Source organism: Orcinus orca, chromosome 13 (genome assembly GCF_937001465.1).
Source record: "Orcinus orca chromosome 13, mOrcOrc1.1, whole genome shotgun sequence".
In the NCBI taxonomy this organism is placed as follows: Eukaryota; Metazoa; Chordata; class Mammalia; order Artiodactyla; family Delphinidae; genus Orcinus; species Orcinus orca.
The window spans coordinates 9,975,004-9,998,355 of NC_064571.1; the positions used below are offsets into that span (position 1 = coordinate 9,975,004).

At 50.0% G+C, this 23,352-nt stretch overlaps 1 protein-coding gene across 6 annotated transcripts in view; it reads right to left on the reverse strand.

Moving 5' to 3' along the window:
• Positions 1-8,257: 8,257 nt before the first annotated feature.
• NPHP1 (nephrocystin 1) overlaps positions 8,258-23,352 on the reverse strand; it is a 104,996-nt gene continuing 89,901 nt past the window's right edge. For 3 of the 6 annotated variants that reach the window (XM_033401928.2, XM_033401930.2, XM_049695713.1), the window contains 3 exons: positions 13,942-14,109; positions 11,587-11,709; positions 8,258-9,612 (listed from right to left, as the gene is read on the reverse strand). In XM_033401928.2, coding sequence (XP_033257819.2) covers positions 9,550-9,612; positions 11,587-11,709; positions 13,942-14,109 — 354 coding nt within the window. In that variant the 3' untranslated portion in view covers positions 8,258-9,549. Of the gene's footprint in view, positions 9,613-11,586; positions 11,789-13,941; positions 14,110-17,844; positions 17,949-23,352 lie in introns of those variants that run through there. The other 3 variants (XM_033401931.2, XR_007470745.1, XR_004475688.2) reach the window with 3 other exon arrangements.

The window sequence follows — 23,352 nt, forward strand, 5'->3', positions numbered from 1 at the left end:
TGGAAATTCATTTCTACACAGCGGACGGGCCAGGGCCTTGTGACTGGCCACTGGTCCCTGGTGGTCTAGAGGCTAAGATTCAGTGCTCTCACTGCTGCGGCCTGACCTCAATCTCTGGCGGGGAACAGAAACCCTGCTTCAAGCCACTGCAGGCCGAGGCCACCCGAGATCACTTCCATTTTGGGTCAGTGGCCCATCGCCCTAAGACGTGAGCCCTGTGGCCCCTGCCACACCCCACTTCTGAGTCCTTGAGAGCAGAGCCCTGCCCAGGGCCAGGCATACAGCAGACACTCAGCAAACATGCAGGCGACAGAACAAAACCTGTGAGTTTTTGCTGACAGCAAACATCGAGGCTGCCCCTAGAAGGCATGCACCCTGCCCCAAAGCTCTCAGCTGCTCCCACCCGTGTCTCCTGAGTCCACACCAAAGGAGCCTGGCTCGGAGGGGACCCCCCAGGTTTGACTTGGGCCTCATGACCTGCCCTCCCACTGCACAAAAGTGGCCTGGGGTCTCCCTCCTCGATTTTCTTCTCCACCCTCCCTGCCTGCCTCTCTAGGAGGAAGCAGTGGCCCCAGAGGACCTTCCAGGGCATCTTTGCATCCACAGAGAAGCAGACCAAGGCACAGAGTGAAGGCACATGTCCAGGGTTGCAGGTGTCAGTGCACGCTGGGGGCCCCCTCCTCGGACCCAGCTGCAGAATTTCAGCAATGGGTAGGGCCACATAACAGGGCTGGGGCCCAAAACACCTGCATAAAGGTATCTGTTCAGGGGCGCTGAAGGGGGCTGGGGAGCTGGGTGGGCGGGGTCAGGGATGCCCCTGGAAGCGTCTGGAAACCTGGGCATATACCTGATAGAAGCTGATTAAAGGAAAGGGTGGCTTTTAATGTCGTGCTGTAACCCTGGGATCCTCCATGCTCTGCCCTCCCTCCCTCAGTGGCCCCTGGGAGCAGCCTCAACTCCCACCCAGCATGTGTCCATCCTCGGCACAGACTCATCACCCCAGGTCCCAGGAGTTTGTGGGCGCTCGGTGAACATAGCCCAGCGAAAAGAGTGGAGTGGGTGGTGATGGCTGGGAGGGCATCAGACAGAAGTCCCTCCGCCCCCCTTCCAGGCAGAGCAGACCTCTCCCCTGACTTGGGCACAGCTATCCCCCCGCCACAGCAACGGTGGATGGACAGAGGGGACCTCCGTGTGACACCCGCCCCCTCTCCTTCAGCCCTGACCCAACATGCAAACTGTGCCAGAGCAGGTCCCTGGGCCTCCTTCCCCATCTGTGAGGCAGTGGGTAAAGCTCCGAGGGCAGGGAACATCTCTGCTGTCTCCTGCGGCAGGGGCCGCCTTCCCCGGCAAAATCCCCAAAGACGCCCGCCTGCGTCGGGTCCCCACTTCCCGCCACTTCCGGCCCGACCACCTCCCGCCACCTGGAAAGTCCGCTCTTTCCCGCATCGGAGCAGAGCCCGCGCGCCACCCAGTGGAGCACTCGGGTAACTGCACCGAGCTCCTTCAACCAGTTTCCCACGTCAATCTGGCTCCTGAATTATTTTCGCTTAGAAGGAGTCAACTGTGAAAGGAGAAATAGTTTCATGATCTTAATGGAGGTGGAGTCGTTTCCTATTGTTGCTGAAGGAAGGGACCTAACCTCGCGGGCGCCCTCGTGGGTTCCTGCCAAGTCCGATTACACAAGTCAATAATGATCCCACTTCACAGGTTCCCATCCTACAGCTGCCATGGCGTTGACAGGTGCCCCATAGCTGACCTGCACCTTGAGATAACTTGGCATGAGTACACCATAACATAAGCACATCCTGGTATAGCTCCACTGAACCTTGACATAATACTCCCCGACATATCTAAATCCTGCATAATTGCATCTTGACATAAATGCACCTTAATATCACTCCACCTCTGCGTAATTACAGCTTAACATTATCTGTTCCTGGACCTCACTTCACCTCGGCATAAGCTTACCTTGACACAGCTCATCTTGATATTATAGTGTAGGGATCCCTCGCATCCCATTTTACAGATAGGAAAGGTGAGGCCTGAAGCAGTGACGCGCCTTGCCTGAGTTCACAAGGCTGGAAAGAGGCAGAAGCAGCCTCCTCTGCACAGCCTTCCCTGCGCCGCAGGCTGGAAAGAGCAGCGGCAGCCCGAAGCCAGGGTCCTCCTCGGGCAAAGAGGAGGACCTCGCTCCCAGTAGCACCCGAAGCTCACAGTTGCCCCTCCCAGCTCCCAAATCCCCGTGCTTCTCACGTCTGGCTCTGATGTTTTTGGAGGCACTGTCCTAACAGTTCCCTCGGAGGAGCCGCCTCTATACCCGGGCCCTCGGAACTCTAGGGCACACTTAATGCCTTTTTATCCACCCTACTGTGCGCTGGGCCCGGCACCAGTGTGGACTGGGAAGCAAGTCTGCCAGACGGGTAGCTCCAGCTGACTGCAGCAGGGCCACCAGTGCTGGACTGGGCCCTGGCGGTGGCACACTGGGCTCTTCCTCATTGTGGATGGGATTCTAGGGTGAAAGTAGCTGAACTGTCATGTGAAAGTCCAGGAAGAAAAGGGACAAGGCAGAGAACACCCGTTTGCCCCCCGGGATGTCAGACCGTGGGCTGGAGGTGAGACCTGGGAGGGAGGGCTTGGGAGCCAGCTCTGCCATCAGTCCCTGCAGCCTTTGCAAGGCCACATCTCTGTCATCAGTGCTGGCCAAGCACTCAGAGCTGAGGTTAGAGGGCCCTGGCAGGGGACAGTAGGGAAGAGCAAAGACAATAAAAACATCCAAGACCCAAACCCCTGCCCTTGAAACGTCCTGGTTTGGTGGGGGGACACCACAGCATTTAGAGCAATGCAGTGGGACGGCAGCACACGCCCCAGGTACAGAGGCAGCCTGAGAAGGCAAAGATTAACTCCAGGGGACAAGAAATCCATCTTGCAAGATAAACAAGAGTTTTTTATGCACACAGGAAGGTCAGGGCCTTCAAGTTCCCAGGAAGAGGGAGTGGAATGTCCACCACATGCACAGACACAGCGGCAGTGCTGAGCTGGACCATCAGAGCTGGGTGAGCCTGGGGTGAGGGCCAGACAGCGATGCAGCTGGACTTGGGACAGGGGTCAGAGCTGCATTTAGAGTCTGGGCGGTCACATTCCAAGGGGTTTGGACTTTCTTCTGAGGGCAGTGAAGGATTTGGAGCCAGGGAGGGACAGAATCTTATCCACGACTGGCTGCCTGGCTCTGGGGACCTAGGTCCTGGGATTCCCAGTGATGAGGACCTGGGAGGTAGTACGGAGAAGACAAATTTCAGATTCATTCAGGACGTAGAGTGTCTGGGGATAGCGCTGAGGGGAGGCCAGGCTTTGGGGGTGGAGGGGAAGGCAGGAAAGAACACAAGTCTCTGGCAGCTGTGCGTTCAGCCGCTGTATCGGCCAACAGACCACGGTGGGTTAAACAAACAGGAAGTCGGGCTTCCCTGGTGGCGCAGTGGTGGAGAGTCCGCCTGCCAATGCAGGGGACACGGGTTCGTGCCCCGGTCCGGGAAGATCCCACATGCCGCGGAGCGGCTGGGCCTGTGAGCCATGGCCACTGAGCCAGCGCGTCCGGAGCCTGTGCTCCACAACGGGAGAGGGCACAACAGTGAGAGGCCCGCGTACCACAAAAAACAACAACAAAAAAACAAACAAACAGGGAGTCATCTTTCTCACATAATGAGAAAAAAGTCTGAGGAAAGAGGTGGCTATGTTTGTCCAACAGTCTTCAGTGTCTGGGCCGATGTCTTTGCCCTCTCCTTGTCAGTAGCCCGGCCATGGTGTTCTCGTTCACGGCAGGAAGGGGACATGGCTGAGCAGTGGGCATGGTGGTGACTGCCCAGCCCACCTCTTCACACTGATGGACACGCCCCCCTCCCCTCTGGAAACGACCTGATACCAATGATTGCCAATGATGGCTGATGTGGGAGACAAAGGCTCTGCCCTCTGGACTCAGGCAGGGCGTCCCTACAGGGTGGCCAGCTCATCCACCAAGGCCTCGGCTGCAACCTCACTGCAGGCCACCTCCTCCCTCTGCCTGGCCCTGCGTCCTCCACCTGTCCCAGGTGCATCTCCCAAGAGCCCTCCCTGGTGAAGCTGCATGCACGCAGCTTCGGTCACAGAGTCTGTCCCCGGGGAAACTCAATCTCAGACAACCAGTGATGTCTGACCCTTTTATCCAGAGGGAAAAATGTTTCCCCAGTCTTGCACCCCACCCTCCACTGGAGCAGGCCTCTGCTTCTCTCTCAGTAGCCAGAATCGAGCCCCAGCTGCAAAGCAGCTTGGGTACATTGCTGCTGTTAGCAATAGCTGGATCCTGCCAGCAAAGGGGGAGCCAGACATGGGTGAGGGAACCCTGACTGTCACACACGCTTAACTTAACAACTCGGCGCTAACGTGAAAGCGAGAAGAAAGTGTGATTCAGGGATGCACAACCTTCCTGGGATGACGTTCTGCATGTTTTGATAAACTGGGCCATATTTTTCTGTTTCCTGTGCTTTGAGAACGTCTCCTTACAGGGAAGGGTCAAGACAAGGAAGAAAACTTGGAGAAACCCTGGGGCTTTGAGCTATGACTTGATACTGCGGCGCTCTGGATGTGAGATCCAGATGTCTTCCTCTCTGTAAGGTAAGGATGCACCGCCTCTGAGGGGGCTGATACAGGGAGGGGGGCTGGTGCAGAGGCCTGGGGGGCGGGGCTGGGAGGGGAAGGATGGGCCAGAGATGACCCTCCTCGCTTGAACCCTGCAGGAGATGCAGCCAAAGGCCCTGGAGCAAGGGTGTAAGTGGGGGACTGGGGCCAATGGGACACTTTAAAGTGGGCAGAAACCAGTGTGCTTCCTGGACGCCCTGGTGGATAAGTTAGAATAAAAGAGATGTCTAGGTGAGGTCTTTTTTTTTTTTTTAAAGTAGACAACGTATATTTGGGTCTTGTTTTCTGATCTACTCCCACAATCCCTGTTTTTTATTTGGTGCATTTAAACCATGAACATTCACAATGATTATTGATATAGTTCCATCAATATACTGTATTTTTTTTTACATCTTTATTGGAGTATAATTGCTTTATAATGGTGTGTTAGTTTCTGCTTTATAACAAAGTGAATCAGTTATACATATACATATGTTCCCATATCTCTTCCCTCTTGCGTCTCCCTCCCTCCCACCCTCCCTATCCCACCCCTCCAGGCTGTCACAAAGCACCGAGCTGATCTCCCTGTGCTATGCGGCTGCTTCCCACTAGCTATCTACCTTAGGTTTGGTAGTGTATATATGTCCATGCCACTCTCTCGCTTTGTCACAGCTTACCCTTCCCCCTCCCCATATCCTCAAGTCCATTCTCTAGTAGGTCTGTGTCTTTATTCCTGTCTTACCCCTAGGTTCTTCATGACATCTTTTTTCTTAAATTCCATATATATGTGTTAGCATATGGTATTTGTCTTTCTCTTTCTGACTTACTTCACTCTGTATGACAGACTCTAGGTCCATCCACCTCATTACAAATAGCTCAATTTCGTTTCTTTTTATGGCTGAGTAATATTCCATTGTATATATGTGCCACATCTTCTTTATCCATTCATCCGATGATGGACACTTAGGTTGTTTCCATCTCCTGGCTATTGTAAATAGAGCTGCATTGAACATTTTGGTACATGACTCTTTTTGAATTATGGTTTTCTCAGGGTATATGCCCAGTAGTGGGATTGCTGGGTCATATGGTAGTTCTATTTGTAGAACTCCAGAACACCTCTCCATAGGTGGGGTTTTGACTCACGCCAGGTGCTTAATCACTACCTCTAACATTTCTTCTCTGATAAGACACACACACAGAGGAGACAGAGCGTCTTACACGCCCGTTCCAGATTTGTATGCAGAGATCAATCCCAACACAGTCAGGCTGAGTAGGCCGGTACGAGTTCCTGGGAGTAAAGTCTCTGTGCAGGGGAGGTCCAGCGTCACCATGGAAATGTCACCCACAGCCTCCACCGCCCGGCCCACGAGTTGCTGAGAGGTGATGGGCCAGCTGCTGTGTAGACCAGGCTAGGACAGAGGCAGGGACATGCGGCCTTGGAGATGGTTGACCGAGGGACAGGAGTGCTGGGAATAAGATTCGTCATCTTCTGGTGTCCCAGGATGCACCGGGTCCCACCCGGGCGAATCTAGTAGCAGAACGTGGGGTGTGAGCTCTGCAGATGTCAGGGGACATCGGCACTGCTCCCCCACTGCCCATCACGTTGATCAAGGGCTGCCTGAGGTCCTCCATGGTCAACGTCCAGATGTGCTCCCCGGCAAATCCCTAACGGGAAGGTCAGTGACAGATTTGGGGGCAGGAGGGGGCAGGAGGGTGAGGGTAACACCCTGTCAACTAGGGATTTTCCATTCCTGCTGAGGTAGACCCCAGAGCTAAGTATGTTGTTTATTTTTCAAATTTTAATGGGTTTTTTTTTCTTATCTCATTTAAAGATCACAGCCCAGTTATTGGTCAAAGCAGAACTTGGGCTGTCTGGACAAAGCTGCCAGTCAAACCTGCTACCGACTTGTTCAGCCAGGGCCACAGGGTGCAGCTGGCAGGACCCTGCCTCCCAGTGCCCGTGGCCCCAGTGCCCAGCATGGGCTCGAGGCTCAGGACAAGGTTGTGGGATTGAGGCAGGAGCTCGATGGGCCCCAGGCTGAGCTCCAAAATGGCAGGAGTGAGAGAGGCGCTGAGCCCCGCCCAGATAAGAGATAGAGACCACATATTCCTTGTTCTTGAGGTCAAGGAGACCTTCCCGACTATACGTGCTCAGGAGGTCCCAAAGGGAGTGATGTCAACCTAGCTATACTCCTCTTTGCTAGAATCCATCTCGGCTAAGAGACGCATGCGCACACATGGGAGGACCCTGAGATAAACCAAATATGGACACAGAACCAGGCAGAGCAAGATAATTGGCCAAAGGAAACCTGGAACAAATGCCCCAGGTAAGTGATTCAAACTACCCTGAGGGCTCAACTCTCTCTCTGAGTCCACCCCTGTGTCTATCCACACGTACTCTTTTTCTTCCTAATAAACACTTTACTTGTTTTGCTACTTTCTCTCTTTGTGGGAATTCATTTCTGCAAAGCCCAAGGGCCAGGGGCCTTGTCACTGGCCATCGTGGCCTCGAGGCTAGGATTCAGCGTTCTCGCCGCCTCGGCCTGACTTCAAGCTCTGGCTGGGGAACCGAAACCCTGCTTTAAGCCGCTGCAGGCTGAGGCTACCCGAGATCAGGGTGTCTTAGCCTGAGCTCCCCTGAAGCCCACCCTGAGGCAAGGATGTCGGTGCAGAATCCAGGGAGCCCCATGGGAAAGCAGGGGCTCCCTGGCTCCTGCTGGGTGAGGGCCACCCAGCAAAGCCCAGCCTGGCTCGGCCCAGGGGGTGCGTCCCTCTGCTGGGGGCTCTGAGGAGTCTGGTAGGCTGCCTCGGGTCTTCCCCACAGAAGATGAGAGCTGGGGAGAGTCCTAGAGAGAGAGGACAGCCGTCCTGAAGGAAGGAAGGTGGCCGGGAGCTGCAGCAGCTGCAGGTGAACTAGGGGGTGCCGGGGCTCAGGGCTGGGTCCACAGTGTGTGCCCAGTGGGTGGGGGGCCTTGCAATGTGATGGGAGGACAGGACAGCACCCCATGAAGGAGAGCAGGGACATGAGGGAGAGGGCTGGGTAAGGGGTCTTCTCCTGCCCCCCCAGGCCTCTGCACCCCCCAGCCCTGGCCAGGGCATCCCTGCCTTTGCTTAAGCTGCATGAGTTTGGTTTCTGGAACTTGCACCCAAACTATTCTTACTGAAGTGGAAATGACACTACAAACCGGAGCCCTGGAGACAGTCTCAGTGTCTCTGTGTAGCTGCCCTAGAAGCAGGGCCGGGTGGGCTGGGCCGGAAAACCCTCCACGGGGCGCTTTCTGTGTAATTGCTGTCGGGACCTGTCACATGGCGGCCCGTTCCAGTGTGGACACCACGAAACCGACCAACTCCAGGCTTCTGACTGTACAAATGACTTCTACTTGGATGTGGTTACTCAGTAAATACTTAACAGTGACCATCTCAGATAGCCACCAGGCAAGAACGTGAGAGATGAACGGTGGCTTTTCAAGCTATGGGGGCGATTAGGAAGTGAGCAGGGAATGAAGCCAGAGTTTTCTCTCCGGCGACTTCCCCTCCTGCCTCCCCCTCCCCTTCAGGAGCAGAAAAGAGTCAATACAAAACTGTAAGCCCTAGAATAGGCTAAGACAAGTCCCTTCCACATAATAATTTATTTCATTTCAAAATGGCATCGGGTCCACGCAGTTAAGGGGCTGAGCCCTGACTCAACGTTAGAGATTGAGGCCAAGCAGCTGGAACCCCAGATGGCACGCCTACTTTTGAACAACATTTACTTGGGAATCCAGCACCTCGATTGTACACTTCTCTGTGCCTTTTCTTTGAGAATGGCCCCGAAGTGCAAACGCATTTGCATGTCCTGGCCCCTGGGAGCCCTTCACTGCAGGAGGCTGGCTGGGTGGTTCCAGGCCCCTCCCAGCTGGACCACTCAGGGATGCATGGGAAACAGTAGGAACCCTGGGATGGGTCCTTTCCGGCCTCATCGGTGTCCTACGTGTGACAGGAGCCCAGAGGAGAATCCTGGCATGTAACGTCCTGCCGGCTTCCTTGATGGTCTTTTCTGAGGGACAGGGTGACTCCCAGTCCTTAGGGGGTGGGGTCCGGAGGCCTGACCCAGGCGTCCTGCAGCCCTGCAGTTCTCTGAGCAGAGCGGCCTGACTTACAGTTATGGAGAAGCGGGTTACACCCTTCCCTCCCTGACCCCTCCTCCCCTCCCCCAGGTCTTGCTGTGTAAAAATTTTCTAGAACCAATCGCTTATTTCCCCCACAAATCTACCCTCAAAGCTGATTTTACACAGATTTCCCTTGGCTCCCAAAGCTGGGGAGGAAAGGGGAGGGCATGTGAATGGGGGTCGGGCAGCGTGGGAGGGGGCAGTGGGTTTGGACCACTGCTGAGAAGCAGAGACAAGACCACGGGACAGGAACAAGGTCTATGGGTCTTCAGATCTGAAAGCGTTGACAGCACCATTTCGATTTTAAGAAAATTATGAAGGTTCCCATAGACCTGCTGTGGGGAATCTCGTTGCTGAGGCAGCATCCCCAAACAGGCCTGATGATGGTAGACCTGGAATTTTCAGTAGTGAGGGCTTACAGATGTTAGTTTTCTAGAAGAGCGAGGTTCATTGTCAGATAATTCCAAGAGACAGTTACTTTCCCAGGCAAAGCAAAACAAAACAAAACAACACAAAACAACAAAGCCCTCCTCCCAGCTTTTTCATATTCATCACAATGAATTAAAATGTCCGAACAGATCTGCCCAGCATGCGATTTCAGCACTCGCTCTGAAAAGATGGTCTGTTGATCCAGTGATGTCATCGTTGAGCTTCTGTTTATCACGCAGATGGCACATGTTGAAAACCTCTTTGGGGAGCTGATACTCCAGGCTTTAAAAGAGCATTTCCCATGCCGGCCCAGCTCCCTGCTTCTTCAGTGGTAATAGATGCTGAAGGCGTGGAGGATGTAGAGCAGGGAGGTGATGAAGGCAAATAACTGGAAGAGTCCGGGGAGTTACTTCCTTAGGGATGCCCGCTCCCAGCCCACAGAGGCCCTTAGCTGCTGGGAGGCCCTTGTTCTGACCCTGCCTCATCCCCTCCCTGCCCCAGCCCTGCCTGGCTTAAGGGCGGCAACGACTGGCCAGCCTCTCCATCCTCCTTGAAACGCTCCATCCCCATGTTCCACTGTGACTGTGCAGCGTCCCTCTCATCTGCAGACGTGTGCTCCTCTACCTGGCCATAAAGTGGGTCCATCTCCATCCCTGCCCTGGACACTGTCCCCCTCTTCTCTCTCTCTCTGTGTCTCTCTCTCTTGCTGTCTGGTTCTGGGCACTCTCCCCTCACCCACCTTCAGCCACTGTCTGTGCTCTGATGACAAGTTTCACTCACTGGTCCAGAAATCATATCTGCGCACCCACCTCTCAGCCCCTCAGAGCCTCAGAGGCCCCACGACCTCTCTGTGGTCCAAACTGAACTCCTGGGATTTCCTCACAAGCTCAGTCGGCCCCAGGACCCTCATCTCATCCAGCTACCCAAGCCACAAACCTGTGATCCCTCCCACCCCTCCCTCCCCAGGGGTCCCTCCCCAACCCGCCACGTCCAAAGCCATCCCCAGAGTCGCCCAACTGCACTGCCTGAAGATGTCCTGGCCCAGCAGACGACTCCAGCCTCACTTCAACCCCCGTCCAATCACACTCTGTTCCATTCATTCATTCATCCAACAAATATCTTGCAAGCACCTGTTGTGCTTCAAGAGCAACTGTGGCAATAATGCTGAACAAAATTCAGAAATTCCTGTCCTCCTAGAGCTTACATTTTAGTGGCAGAAGCGGAAAATCAGCAAGATAAACCAGTAGAGTGGTATGGAAGGTGGGGCTAAGCGCGCAGGAGAAAACAAAGCAGGAAGGGGACAGGGAGGGGAATGGCCTCACCCAGAAGGAGGCCAAGGCGAGAGCGGGTCCAGGGGCAGCAAGGAGACTGATGTGGCTGGAACAGCAGAGCAAGGGCGAGCAGCCGGGCTGCGGGGTGCAGTGGGGCTGGGCCAGGAACGGGAGGAAGCAGACAGGCCGGAAAGGCAGCCGAAGTCCCCTGAGGCCTCCCTCGTGGGTCACCTCGTGGGTCACCTCATCCTTCTTACAGTGGGGTCAGCACCCTGCGCCACACCCCTTCCTCCTGCTGCCTGATCCCTGTGGGAGTCCCCGACTGACACAGGACCTTTCCGGTCACAGCGACAGGTGGGGGTGGACTGGGACCCAGCCTGGGTATTAGACCTTCCTGGGAAGGTGTAAGGAAGGTTAGGCGGCTCCAGAGGTGAAATTCCCCAGCTGTGAGCCAGCTGCCACGTGAGGGCGCCATCCCACCAAGAGAGGAAGGAGGCTGCCTCGCGGGGACTGGAAAGGCCGGGCCCTGCTGGCCTAGAGTCTCCGGTCCCAGTGGACCTAAAGTCCAGGGGTCCTGCTCGTCCCATGACTCGCCTGGACCACCTTGCCTCGGATTCCATCAGCCAATATGTTACCCTGTGCACGTCTGTCATTGAAATAAAAGGACACGGGAACTTGAGCCATGCTGAGGAATGCCGGCTCCGTTCCAGTAGCCATGGGAGTCACTGAGGAATTTGCAATAAGAGATGTGTATTTTGGAAAATTTACGTTTTGGAAAAGCATATTCTGAGGATAGCGTAGTGGGTGTAAGGGGGCAAGAAAACCAAAGACGAGAGATGACACCTGAACTTGGGCTTGGTACCCTGCGAGCTTGGGCACACCTGATTGCGTGCGCATGTGTGTGCGTGCACACAGACACAGACACACACACACACGCACGCACACACACACACACACACACACCCCTCCTCCTATCCTGCAAGGCTCCTTCTGCCTGAGGGCTCAGGAACATCTGTTCTGCGGGAGACAGAATTAAGCCTCATGCATTTCCCTCCGTGGTGGCAGCTGTCATGTTCTTGTCCAGCACTCACCGAGGCTGCAGTGTTTATGTAGTAGTTTTTCAGGTCCTGGGTCTCAGACACGATCGTGGCATGTACTTGTAAGACGGCGGCACTCATGTACAGGATGCCAGTGGTCCCGTGGTACAGGCTGTCCTGGAAAGATGGAGCAGAGGCCGTGGCCACAGTCACGCGGACACGCGAGCAGGTAACTCTTTCCTCTTTGACTACGTAGCTGGGAAGAGGGGGCAAAAGAGACTAGCTTGCTCCCGAAACTCCTGCTTTTTTCTTTTGCAGTGTTTCTAATGAAATTTCTATGTGGTGAACAATAGTGGATTAATATACTGCAATAATAATACCAGTATGGCATCCATTTATTGAGTGCTTCTTCCCAGCCAAGATCTAGGCTAAGCCTTTTCCCCATTTATCTCATTTACCCTTGTCAACTATGAGGTCGGTACTATTTATCGTTAGTGCCATTCTGAGGAAAGAGAAGTTCAAGGTTAAAGTCAGTGAATAAAAGCTGAGCCAGGATTTGAGCCCAGGCCACGTTAACACCAAGCCTGTGCTCCTAACCATTAGTGTTATGAAGACCTGCTGTGTGCTGGGCGCTGTCCTAACAATATACACATGTGTCATTTCATCTTCGCAGCTAATTTCATAAGGCTGCTACTATTAACATCTCCACTTTACAGATGAGAAAACTGAGGCTTAGCTGACACATGGCAGAGTCAGGCTAATCTGACTCTAGATTTCAATTTTTGAACCTCTATGCTAAACTCTCAGCAGAGTTTTCAATACCACTAGGATGTCATAGTTATCAATTCTGGGAGAAATGTCATAATAGGTAAATCGGCATTTTGCAGCCCCTAAAGAATATTCATCAGTAGATGAAAGAAAGCATTAAGAAAAAGTTGATGGGGTATGGTTGTCACAGAGGGACCACCAGTCACTGTGTGTGATGTGACTTGAAGCCACTTATGAAGCGTTCTTGCCAGAAAGGTTTAACCCATCTTCAGTTTAGCCTTTAGATGCTAACTTCCAGCTTACAGAAAATTCAGGGACTAGACGAGCAAATCAAATCACACCAGGAAGAAGCAAACAAACCCAAAATGTGGGACCTTCTACAGGACACCTGACCACCCAGTTTCTTCAGCAAGTCCCCGTCAGGGAGAATCATTCTAGATTAAAGGTACCCAAGAACCATCACTACCGAGTGCGAGTGGGCGTGGTGAGGACCCCGATTCAAACAGGCTAACTGCAAAAAGATGTTTCAGTTACAATGGGGGAAACCTGAATGTGACCTGCGTCTTTGATGATACCGAGGAATTATTGTTAACTTTATGTAAGTGTGATAATATAAGAAAATTTGTGTATTTTTTGGAGGTATACTGACGTGTCTGGAATGGAATGACATGATGTTTGGGGTTTGCTTTAAAATTCTTCAGGGGGAAAAATAAAGGCTAGGTGAAGCAACTGTGATAAAATCTTGAAAATTCTGGAATCTGGGTTATGGTTACGTGACGGCCCATAAAATAACCCTCCCTACTTTTTGTATATGTTTTGACTTGTTCAAAATAGAAAAAATTTCAGTGGTTATCGAGATGATGGGATGAAAAAAATTTAACAACATAACATTAAACGAAAGACTCTACATCCAAGATTATTGGTTCAGTGCGATTTATACATTTCGCATAAAATTTGCCGGGAATATGGAAGAATGAATTGTGATAGGTGATTGTGGTAGGGTCTTGAGATTGGGGTGAGTCTTTTTCTATAGCCTTTCATTCAATGCTGCTCCAATGATTTGACCATAAATTAAATCTAGAGGGAAAACGCTTCCAGATGCACTTGCTGCAGGAGCAGACAGGCCATGGATATTCCCTAATGAGGGAGGCAATGGGGGGAATACAGTGAAGGATGGACTCTAGCAGAGGGAAGCTTTCATTCCGACCTAATAGTAAACACATTCAAACAAAAAGTCGGGGTTCCCTAGGGCAGGGGTCCCCAGCCCCTGTTAGGAACCGGGACTCACAGCAGGAGGTGAGGGGCGGGGGGGAGTGAGCAAAGATTCATCTGCCGCTCCCGATTGCTCCCCGCCGCTCCCCATTGCTCCCCACCGCTCCCCATCTCTCCCATTACCGCCTGAACCATTGCTCGTATCACCGCCTGAAGCACCCGCCCACCCCCACCCTGGTCCGTGGAAAAATTGACTTCCATAAAACCGGTCCCTGGTGCCAAAAAGGTTGGGGACCGCTGCCCTAGGGGCCCAGGCCAGGAAAGGTCTCTGGTTCTCCTTCCCGCCCAGAAGGCCTGTCGTCGTCACCACACCTAGGACGTTGGCCTGGGAGGAGCCTGAGGGCCTGGGTCGCTCTCACTTGTTCTTACCAGGATTTTCCAGGACTCGAATCTTTTGTAAAATCCGAACACATAAGACAAGAGGAACATCAGGGAGATGAGGAACGAGGTGAGTGAGACGTACATCACCCATCCTTGTAGCAGTGGGTTTGCTACCTGGGTGGCGGCCACCAGGATCCAGACCCAGCACCCAAATATCTGTAAGAGAAAACCACAGAAGAAGGGGCTTTATTGGCTGGTGTGGGGCACGTTTCCCTTTGCAGGTCACCTCTCTCCTCCTCTGGCTCTGGTTAAACGCTCTTCAGGTGGAGTTAGGTGGGATTCAAGAGGGAAATGGGGAAGGAAGGCTGGCCCCTGAGTCAGAGTAAATTTTGTTAGGAAATACACCTGGTTAACACAGAAGTTTCCAATGGAAGGACTTGGCTAAAGTTGGGCTGTGGATGTGTCTTCTTGGCCCAAACAGTGTTGGCATATAGAGTTTTTGAACCATTTCTTCATAAGTTGCCAACATTTAAAACGGGATATTTCACACGAAAAATTCAGATTTCAGACATTTTCTTGAGAAATCCATAGTTCTGGCCACAGTGAACCCATTTCCCAGGCCAGAGTAGCCTGAAACCAGTTGGGACTGGCTCTTTAAAAAGGACCTGGAGTTCTCAGTGGATCACATCCCCAACCTTCCCAATCCCTATGCCATTGTGTGGCACATTCCCGGTTGCTCACTTGCACTGTGGAATACTATTCTCCTTCTGGCTCCCTTCATCCACCGACAGTCCCTGCCTGGCCCTGTGGACGTTTGGTTTGGAGCCTCCTGGGTATAGTATCTGACGCCCTGGAGTCAGTTACCAGTTGGGCAATACAGTTCCATTTAAATCACCTCTCAACTCTGTCTAGCCACTTATTATCCCTTTGGCGGAAAAGCCAAAATTTTTGCTGTTGCCTTGGGCTCTGCATTTGTTTGCTTTGGGGCTGGGCTTGCAGCCATGTCGGTGAGCCCAGGGAGGAACTAAATGTCCACCAGACAGCACATTCAGTTAGAGGCCTGGACGACAAGGGTTTACAGCACATGAACACCAAGGAATTTTGTTCTTGGTTTGTCTCCTCTCCTTCCTGGCCCTCCTTAGAATGTCCTGGCGAGTCTCCTGGGTTCCCCCTTGTTACATCTGTGCTTTTAAGCACCACACGGGCTGGCGATCCCAGGAACCCAGTGCAGGGCATTTGTCTCTCTCTGCAGCCTTCAGCCCTGCATGCCCGCTTGGTGTCTCTACCTGGACATCTCTCTGCACTTGTATGACCCCTGAGAGCAAGTGCCTCATTACAATTTGCACCCTAGGCACCCCACTTGCCTCACCCCACTCCTGGCCCTCCCCCTCAAGCTTTTCAAGTCTAACAGGTACAAAATCTGAACTCATTGCCATTCCCCAATTCCTTCAAAACCCTCATCAGCACGTCCTGAGAATGATCCTTCTGAGGAAGAGAGTTTGGGATTGGGAACGAGTGTGCAGTGGCCTCCAAAGATGTGATAATGTTCTATGTCGTTCACTTCATAGAAGGTACATGGGAGTATAGCTTTTATTAAGTAATACAGTAATTCTGAAAAAGAAGAATTCGTTGGACTATGAGACCACTGGAGATTCGGAGTGATGGGAAACAGGGAGCCAAGGATGTCTCTTGGGTTTGTGGTTTGGAGGATTCACACTACTAGATTTAAAAAAATTTTTCTCTAAAGTTACAGCACTCAAAATAGTTGTCAGTGCAGGTGACTCACACTTCTGTCCATCTCAGGAGAAAGCTCACCCCCTTCCCTAGTTCTATTGCCTTTCCACACAAATTTTATTTAAAATTTTTTTTACTTAAAACAATTTTTTTATTTTACTTTTTGGCTGTGTTGGGTCTTCTTTGCTGCTCACGGGCTTTCTCTAGTTGTGGCGAGTGGGGGCTACTCTTCGTTGCAGTGCGCGGGCTCCTCTTTGCCGTGGCTTCTCTTGTTGCGGAACATGAGCTCTAGGTATGCGGGCTTCATTAGTTGTGGCACGCGGGCTCAGTAGTCGTGGCTTGCGGGCTTAGTTGCTCCACGGCAAGTGGGATCTTCCTGGACCAGGGTTAGAAGCTGTGTCCCCTGCATTGGCAGGTGGATTCTTAACCACTGCACCACCAGGGAAGTCGCTCACATAAATTTTAGAATCAGGTTGTCAATATCTACAATATGTATCTGATGGGATTTCGATTGTGTTAAATCTATAGATCAATTTGGGGAGACTTGAAATCTTTACTATGATGAGTCTTCCAGTCCATGAACATGGTATGCCTCTCCAATGATTAAGATGTTCTTTGACTTCTTTTATCAACGTTTTGTAGTTTTTAGCATACAGATACTGTACACATTTTCTTATAGTTACGCGTAAGTATTTTATTTTGGGGGAGCTATTGTAAATAGTGTTGTTTTTTAAAATTTCCATTTCCCAGTTTTTCCTTGCTAGCAGATAGAAATATGATTGACTTTTTGTTTGTCAATATTGTATCCTGCAACTCACGTATTACTTGAAGGAGGGTTTTGGTTTTTGAGGGGGAGGATGTTATTTGGTAGGTTCCTTGGGATTTTCTATGTGTCTCATTAGATTTTAATCTTTATGATTACTAATAATATTGATTCTATTTTCATATGTTTCATGTATTTCTTCTTCTGTGCAATTTTTTATTGTTGTTTTTTAATTGGTTACATATTTCTTACAGTGTGTCTTTTTTTTAATTGATTCATAGGAATTCTTCCTAATAGTGTGGATCTCATTAACTGTTATAAATATGGCAGATATATTCTGCCAGCATATGTCTCTCACATTTTTTTCTGTTTTGTTATACTTGTTCATTTGTTTTATTTTTTAGATTCCACATATAAATGAAATCATAGAGTATTTGTATTTCTCTGCCTTATTTCACTAAGGATAATACCCTCCAGGTCCACCCATGTTGTCACAAATGACAATATTTTATTCCTTTTTATGGCTGAGTAATATTCCATTGTGTGTATATACCACATCTTCTTTATCCATTCATCTGTTGATGGACACTCAGGTTGCTCCCATATCTTGGCTGCTATAAATAGCACTGCTACGAACACTGAGGTGCATATATCTTCTTGATTAGTGTTTTTGCTTTCTTTGGATAAACACCCAGGAGTGGAATTGCTGGATCATATAGTAGTTCTATTTTTAATTATTTGAAGAACCTCCATATTGTTTTCCATAGTGGCTGCACCAATTTATATCTCACATTTGATGATGTCTTTTGGTGAACTGAGTTCTTGATTTTAAAGTAATTGAATATGTTAATCTTTTCTTTTATAGACTGCTTTTTCGGTCAAGTTTAAGATCGCCTTAAGAAATGAAGATATTCTTGCATCTCAGATATTCTTCTGGGATCACTTTCTTTCTTCCTGCAATACAACTGTTAGTAGTTTCTTTAGGAAAGTTCAGATGGCAGCAGTCAGTTTGTCAGAAAACTGTCCTTATTTCCCCCCTGACAATTATTTCCTTAGAAGGTATTTTCCCACAGTGTTCTACATCTTTCCATAGTATTCCATTTTGCTCCAGCTTCATTGCTGCTGTGGAATCTGTCTTAGGTATATGGATGCTTTTAGAGTCTTCTTGCTGTCTCTGGTGTTCTGCAGTTTGTGCAATAATGGTACAGGGCGTTGAGGTGTTGCGTATCTTTTCATTAATTTTGCTTGGTATTTATTTTATATTCAATATCTGATGATTCCATTGTCTTTGTCTTGGTAGCCTGATTCTCTAGTTTGTGGCTTCTGTTAACTTTCATTCCTGTTCACTTTTTCCCTCCCATGTTTATTGAAGTTTGATTGTGATCACAACTGTGGGTGTAGCTCAGTTCTGAATGATGCTCTTGGAGACTTTCCGGATAAACAACTCCACTTACTTTTGTCCAGCTCGGCTGAAAGATATGCAGCTTTCAGGTCCTGCTTTTCTGGGACTAGAGTTCTCATCTTACAAATAAACAGTAAGGTTCCCACTGCCATTGTCCTGGAGAGGAAAAGTACGTTTGAATTTATGGAGAATTCTCAGGTTCTTCTGAAGAGAAAGGCACCAGGAGAAGAAGCCAGAATAGACCAGAGAGTTGACAACAAGTCACAGCTTCCTAGGCTCTTGTAGGGCTGGGCAACACCCCCGGAAGCCTGGCCGCCTCTGAAAGCACCAGCTCTGGGAGCACATCTCCCCAGACCTCAACAAACAATCTCCGAGTGAATTTTGGAAGTCCTAGGCTGGGCCTGGGACTGCCAGTGAGTGAGCCAGGGCTGCCCTGTCCTGAGGAGGGAGCGATGCAGGATGAGAGCCGCTGTCCCCAGGCTCTTGCCTGTTGATCCCAGTGACGGGGGCGCTGATGCTTCAGGGAGGTGCCAGGGCTTGGCTGGTGGGTACCTGCCAAGCACCTTCCCCACCAAGCCATGGGAAGTGCATAAAGATGCTGGCCCACCGCCGGTACCCGAACAATGCTGGTTATTATTGGGAATAGCATTCGGGAGTTAGTGACTGCACCAGAACCTGTAAAATTTTAGTCTCACTTGAGACCTCCGAGGACAGAGAACGGTCTGTGCCATTCACCGCTGTATTCCTAGTTCCCAGCACAGGGCCTGGAACAAAGTAGGTGGGAAGGGTATCAAAGAGCATTCTTTCAACTGACTCAGTGATAAGCCCACCACCGCCTCACATTCACTAGGGGCTTTACAGTTTATAAAATGCACTCACTCAGACGGCCTCATTTCTGTACAGCAATTCTCACTCCCTTGGGCTTTTCTAAGACCAGACAGCTGCCACTTGACACCTGCCGCCACTTACTGGCAGCTTACCTGTGCCAGGCCCGGGGGAGCGGGCGAGTGTGCCTCAGCCCCAGCCGGCCTGTCAGTGCTGGCAAAGGGGTCCCCGCCCAGCTCCTGCCATCAGAGGCCACCCTGGGCAGACACTGCTGCATGCACGCAGTCTACATGTCCCCACTTCATTCTCACCACGGTCTGTGAGGTGCTGCTGCCCTGCAGGGGACTGAGGTCTGAGGCCACGCAGGGCACAGGGTAGGGCGCCTGTGCTGTCTTGCCTCACAACCAGATTTCACACCCTAAAGGTAGGGCCTCTGAGCATTTGGGAATCTACTCAAATTGCACGGGAATCTTCTTGGCGTAAAGGTTGCATAATCCATAATCAACGTTACAAAGAGGAATGTGATTTACTTTTTATTTCCACACCCTCTACCTTCTGAACAGTTGAAGGGACCAGGGCCAAGGACAAACTCCAGGTGAACTGAAACCCGGTGGAGTTTGTTATCCTGTTTCTGTCTCAAGCAGCCTGGGTTGGATTCGTTACAAGGAAGGCAATTTCGAGTATTTGTCTTGACTTTTTTTTTTAATTTATATTTAGCTTTCCAAATTTTCTTTGGCAACCTAAACTGCTGTCTCCTTTTAATCCTCATTTTATATTTCTCAAGAGCAGGAGATATTTTTAGATGTCTGGGGCTGGCCTTCAACTTGGAAGAATATTTTATTAGAGGCAGACATTCTGAGCAAGTGTATTTCAAATACAATTCTGGCAATTTCTTAAGCCTCTTCCTTAAGAACAAACACAGATTACTCATCTATGCATTTTCTTTTTTTTTTTGTTTTTGCGGTACGCGGGCCTCTCACTGTTGTGGCCTCTCCCGTTGCGGAGCACAGGCTCCGGACGCGCAGGCTCAGCGGCCATGGCTCACGGGCCCAGCCGCTCCGCGGCATGCGGGATCTTCCCGGACCGGGGCACGAACCTGCGTCCCCTGCATCGGCAGGCGGACTTTCAACCACTGCGCCACCAGGGAAGCCCCATCTATGCATTTTCTAAAGGCTAAACCTAAACTGGAAAGGATCACTTAAGGGAGGACAGAGCTTAACAAGAAGTTTATTAATTACTCATTCTTCTCTAGAACATGGAGAATAGCTCCCTCACGTTTAGAGAGCTGGTTAAAGAACTAGAGGATGAGAACTGGGGTAACAGCACCCAGATGGGAGCGATGGCTGATTCCAGGTCTAGGGTGAGAAGTTGGGCATGATACCTCATCACGGCAGATAGCAAAGCCTTCTGGGGTTAGGTCAGAAGGATTCAGAAGGCTCCTGCTGGCCAAAGATGGGACAACTTGACCTCTAAATAAATATAATAACTACTATGGGATTGGACTATATCAACCAAGTCGCAAGTCATGAGTTGAAAATGATACTCTTTAAAAAGCCCTACTTTGGTCACTTTTGGAGGACGCTTGTTATTTTGGAAGGCAGCTATGGTCACCACTATACCGCCAATAATTATTATTTTGAAAAATGCTTAACAAAGGAAAAGAATTAAGCCAAAAATATGGCATAAGGGTAAGGAGCTTCTAAAATACCTGGATTCCTGAGTCTTAACCCTCAGAGCAGCACCCTGAGTCTTGCTACTCCTGGAACCATCCGGGGACTTTGAGGAAGCCCCAAGGTCTGGATCCTGCCCCAGAGATTCTGATGGAACTAGTGAGGGAGGCTGCATTGTTAAAAGATCCCCAGGTGATGCAGCCAGGACTGAGAACCCCCAAAGCCCCTCTTTGCTTCCAGGCTTATCCACTTCAGTTCATGAGACAGGAAGCATCAATGTTCCCAGATTCGAATCCTACCTCTGCCTATTGGGCAGGTTATTTAACTCATCCCTGTGTCCATGTCCTGGTCCATCAAACAGAGGAGGTGGGGATGGCTTCTCTCTCCTGGTTTCTGTGAAAATTAGATGAGTTTCTCTGGGACAGGGTGAGTGTTGAGTAACCATTTGTGGCCATGTTATTAGCTATAATGAGATTGGAGGGAATCTTCCCTGAGAAAGACCCAGAAGTGGGAAACTCCAAGGCCAGCCTTCCTGAGGGATGGGAAGTTCACTTCTGTCAGAGCTGGAAGACCCATCAGTGGGGTGAGTGAGAACATTTAGCGGGCACAGACCCTTTTACGGAGTTGATGAAAGTTTTGGTCACCTAGAAAAATGTACCGATGTGTGTGCACGATTTTTGTCTACAAATCTTGGGACTCACAGACCCTCAAAGCCCACCTGCAGCCCCCAGGTTGAAGTCAATTGCCAATGCCATCGCCAGGTTAAATAACGGTGCTGTCAGCCAATCTACTATTTTGACAATATTGATCAAGACATTAAATGCACATATGGTTCGACCCAGTAATTTCATTTTTTGGAATCTGTCCTATAAATAACGCACATGCACAAAATGATGAATGTATAAGGTTGTTTATTAAAGCCTTGCTGCAGAAATAGAGACACAGATGTAGAGAACAAACGTATGGACACCAAGGGGGGGAAAGTGATGTCGGGGGTGGTGGTGGTGGGATGAATTGGGAGATTGGGATTGGCATATGTATACACTAATATGTGTAAAATAGATAACTAATAAGAACCTGCTGTATAAAAAATAAATAAGATAAAATTTAAAAATTCAACCCCCCTCCCCCCAAAAAAGCCTCGCTGGCTACAGAAAGATAAAGAAACATCCCAAATGTTCATTCAGACGGGGCTAGTGAAAACAATTATGTCTGCACAATGGAACGTTCAGCAGCCTTCAAAAAGAATGAAAACTCTGTATACCAAAATGAAACAAACTCTAAGAACTGTACAAGGCAGAGACCAGCGTGCCCAGCATGCTATGATTTATATAGAAAAAGAAGAAAATGTATGTGTGTGCGCTTGTGTATTATGTGTATTTGTTTGTAGGTGCACAGAATGTTTCTGGAATGAGACTCCATAAACCAATCAGTGCCCCGGCCTCCTGGGAGGAAAATTTCTTGGCTCAGGGACAGGGTTGGGAAGGTTTAAACTAATCCAAATCACCAACATATACACTGAAAAAGAAAGAAGAAAGACGCTGTGCTGGATGATGGATGCTCGTTTCAAAAGTCAAAAGATTTTGTAGCAACGTGGATGGACCTAGAGATTGTCACACTGAGTGAAGTAAGTCAGAGAAAGACAAATATCACATGATACTGCTTATATGTGGAATCTAAAAAAATGGTACAGATGAACTTATTTACAAAACAGAAACAAAGTCACAGATGTAGAAAACAAACTTATGGTTAGCAGGGGTGAAAGGGAGGAGAGGGATGAACTGGGAGATTGGGAGTGACATATACACACTATTATATATAAAATAGATAACTAATAAGGACAGCACAGGGAACTCTACTCAATACTCAGTAATGACCTATATGGGAAAAGAATCTAAAAAAAATTTTAAAAAGAGTGTATATAGGTATATGTATAACTGATTCACTTTGCTGTACACCTGAAACTAACACAATATTGTAAATCAACTATACTCCAATAAAAATTAAAAAAAAAGATTTTGAATGGGAGAGACAAAAAGAGAATTGCCTTTCCTTTGGGGAGAATTGCCTTTTCTTTGATCTGTACACCTGGACAGAGCAGCAGAGAGCTGAGGGGCCTCCGAAGGGCCCATGCAGGGGCTGGGCTGCCACAGGGCAGCGAACTTCACACCCTGAGAGCTTCTGAAGACAGAGCTGCCCTAGGGATGACCCCATGTGAAGGGGGTAGGAGGAGCCAGAAGACACCTGGCTGTACCTGGCAGGTGTGGTCCAGGTGGGGCAGACCAGGTGCTGAGACCCGGGAGGAGATGCTGGCGATACTACAGGTGATACTACAGGTGGCAGGTTTTTCTGCATAGCTGGGCGGTATTTCAGCCTGGCTGGTCCACTCACCACCAGCACTGCATTCCTTTTCTTACCACTTGCCTTAATCTTCATGAAGCGTTCACGGCCCCTCCTTCCCTTTCCTGGTACTCGGGTGAACACAGACTGTACCACGAAGCCTCAGAAACTGCAGGCTGGGAGGAAAAGGCCTGACTCAAGACGGGGAGGCCCAGGAGGTCAGCAGTGCCAAGTGCACTGGGGGCTCCCACCTATTCTGATGGCCCGGGAGGAACGGGCTTCGTGAAGGACAAGTTCTGGCCTTGTCCACGGTGGGAACCAGAACTCCCTGAGGGCTCCCTCTGATGCTGAGGTGTCTCGAGATGAAGAAAATGATTGTCCCTCACATTCAGGTGTCCATGGCCCACGTTGTGTGAGTCCAGGGTCTTTTGGCCACTGCTTACCCCCCTCCCCTTTAAAAAACACTGTGGTAAGATACACTGAACAAAATTTACCATTTAAACCATTTTTAAGTGTACAGTTCAGTGGTATTAAGTGCATTCATGTCGTTGTGTAACCATCTCCACCATCCATCCATCTCCAGAATACTTTTCATCCGGCAAAGCTGACACCCTGCACCCATTCAACAATAACTTACTACTTCCCCCCTCCCCCAGCCCCTGGCAACCGTCCTTCTTTCGTCCCTATAAATGTGTCTCCTCTAAGTACCTCATATGTGTGGAATC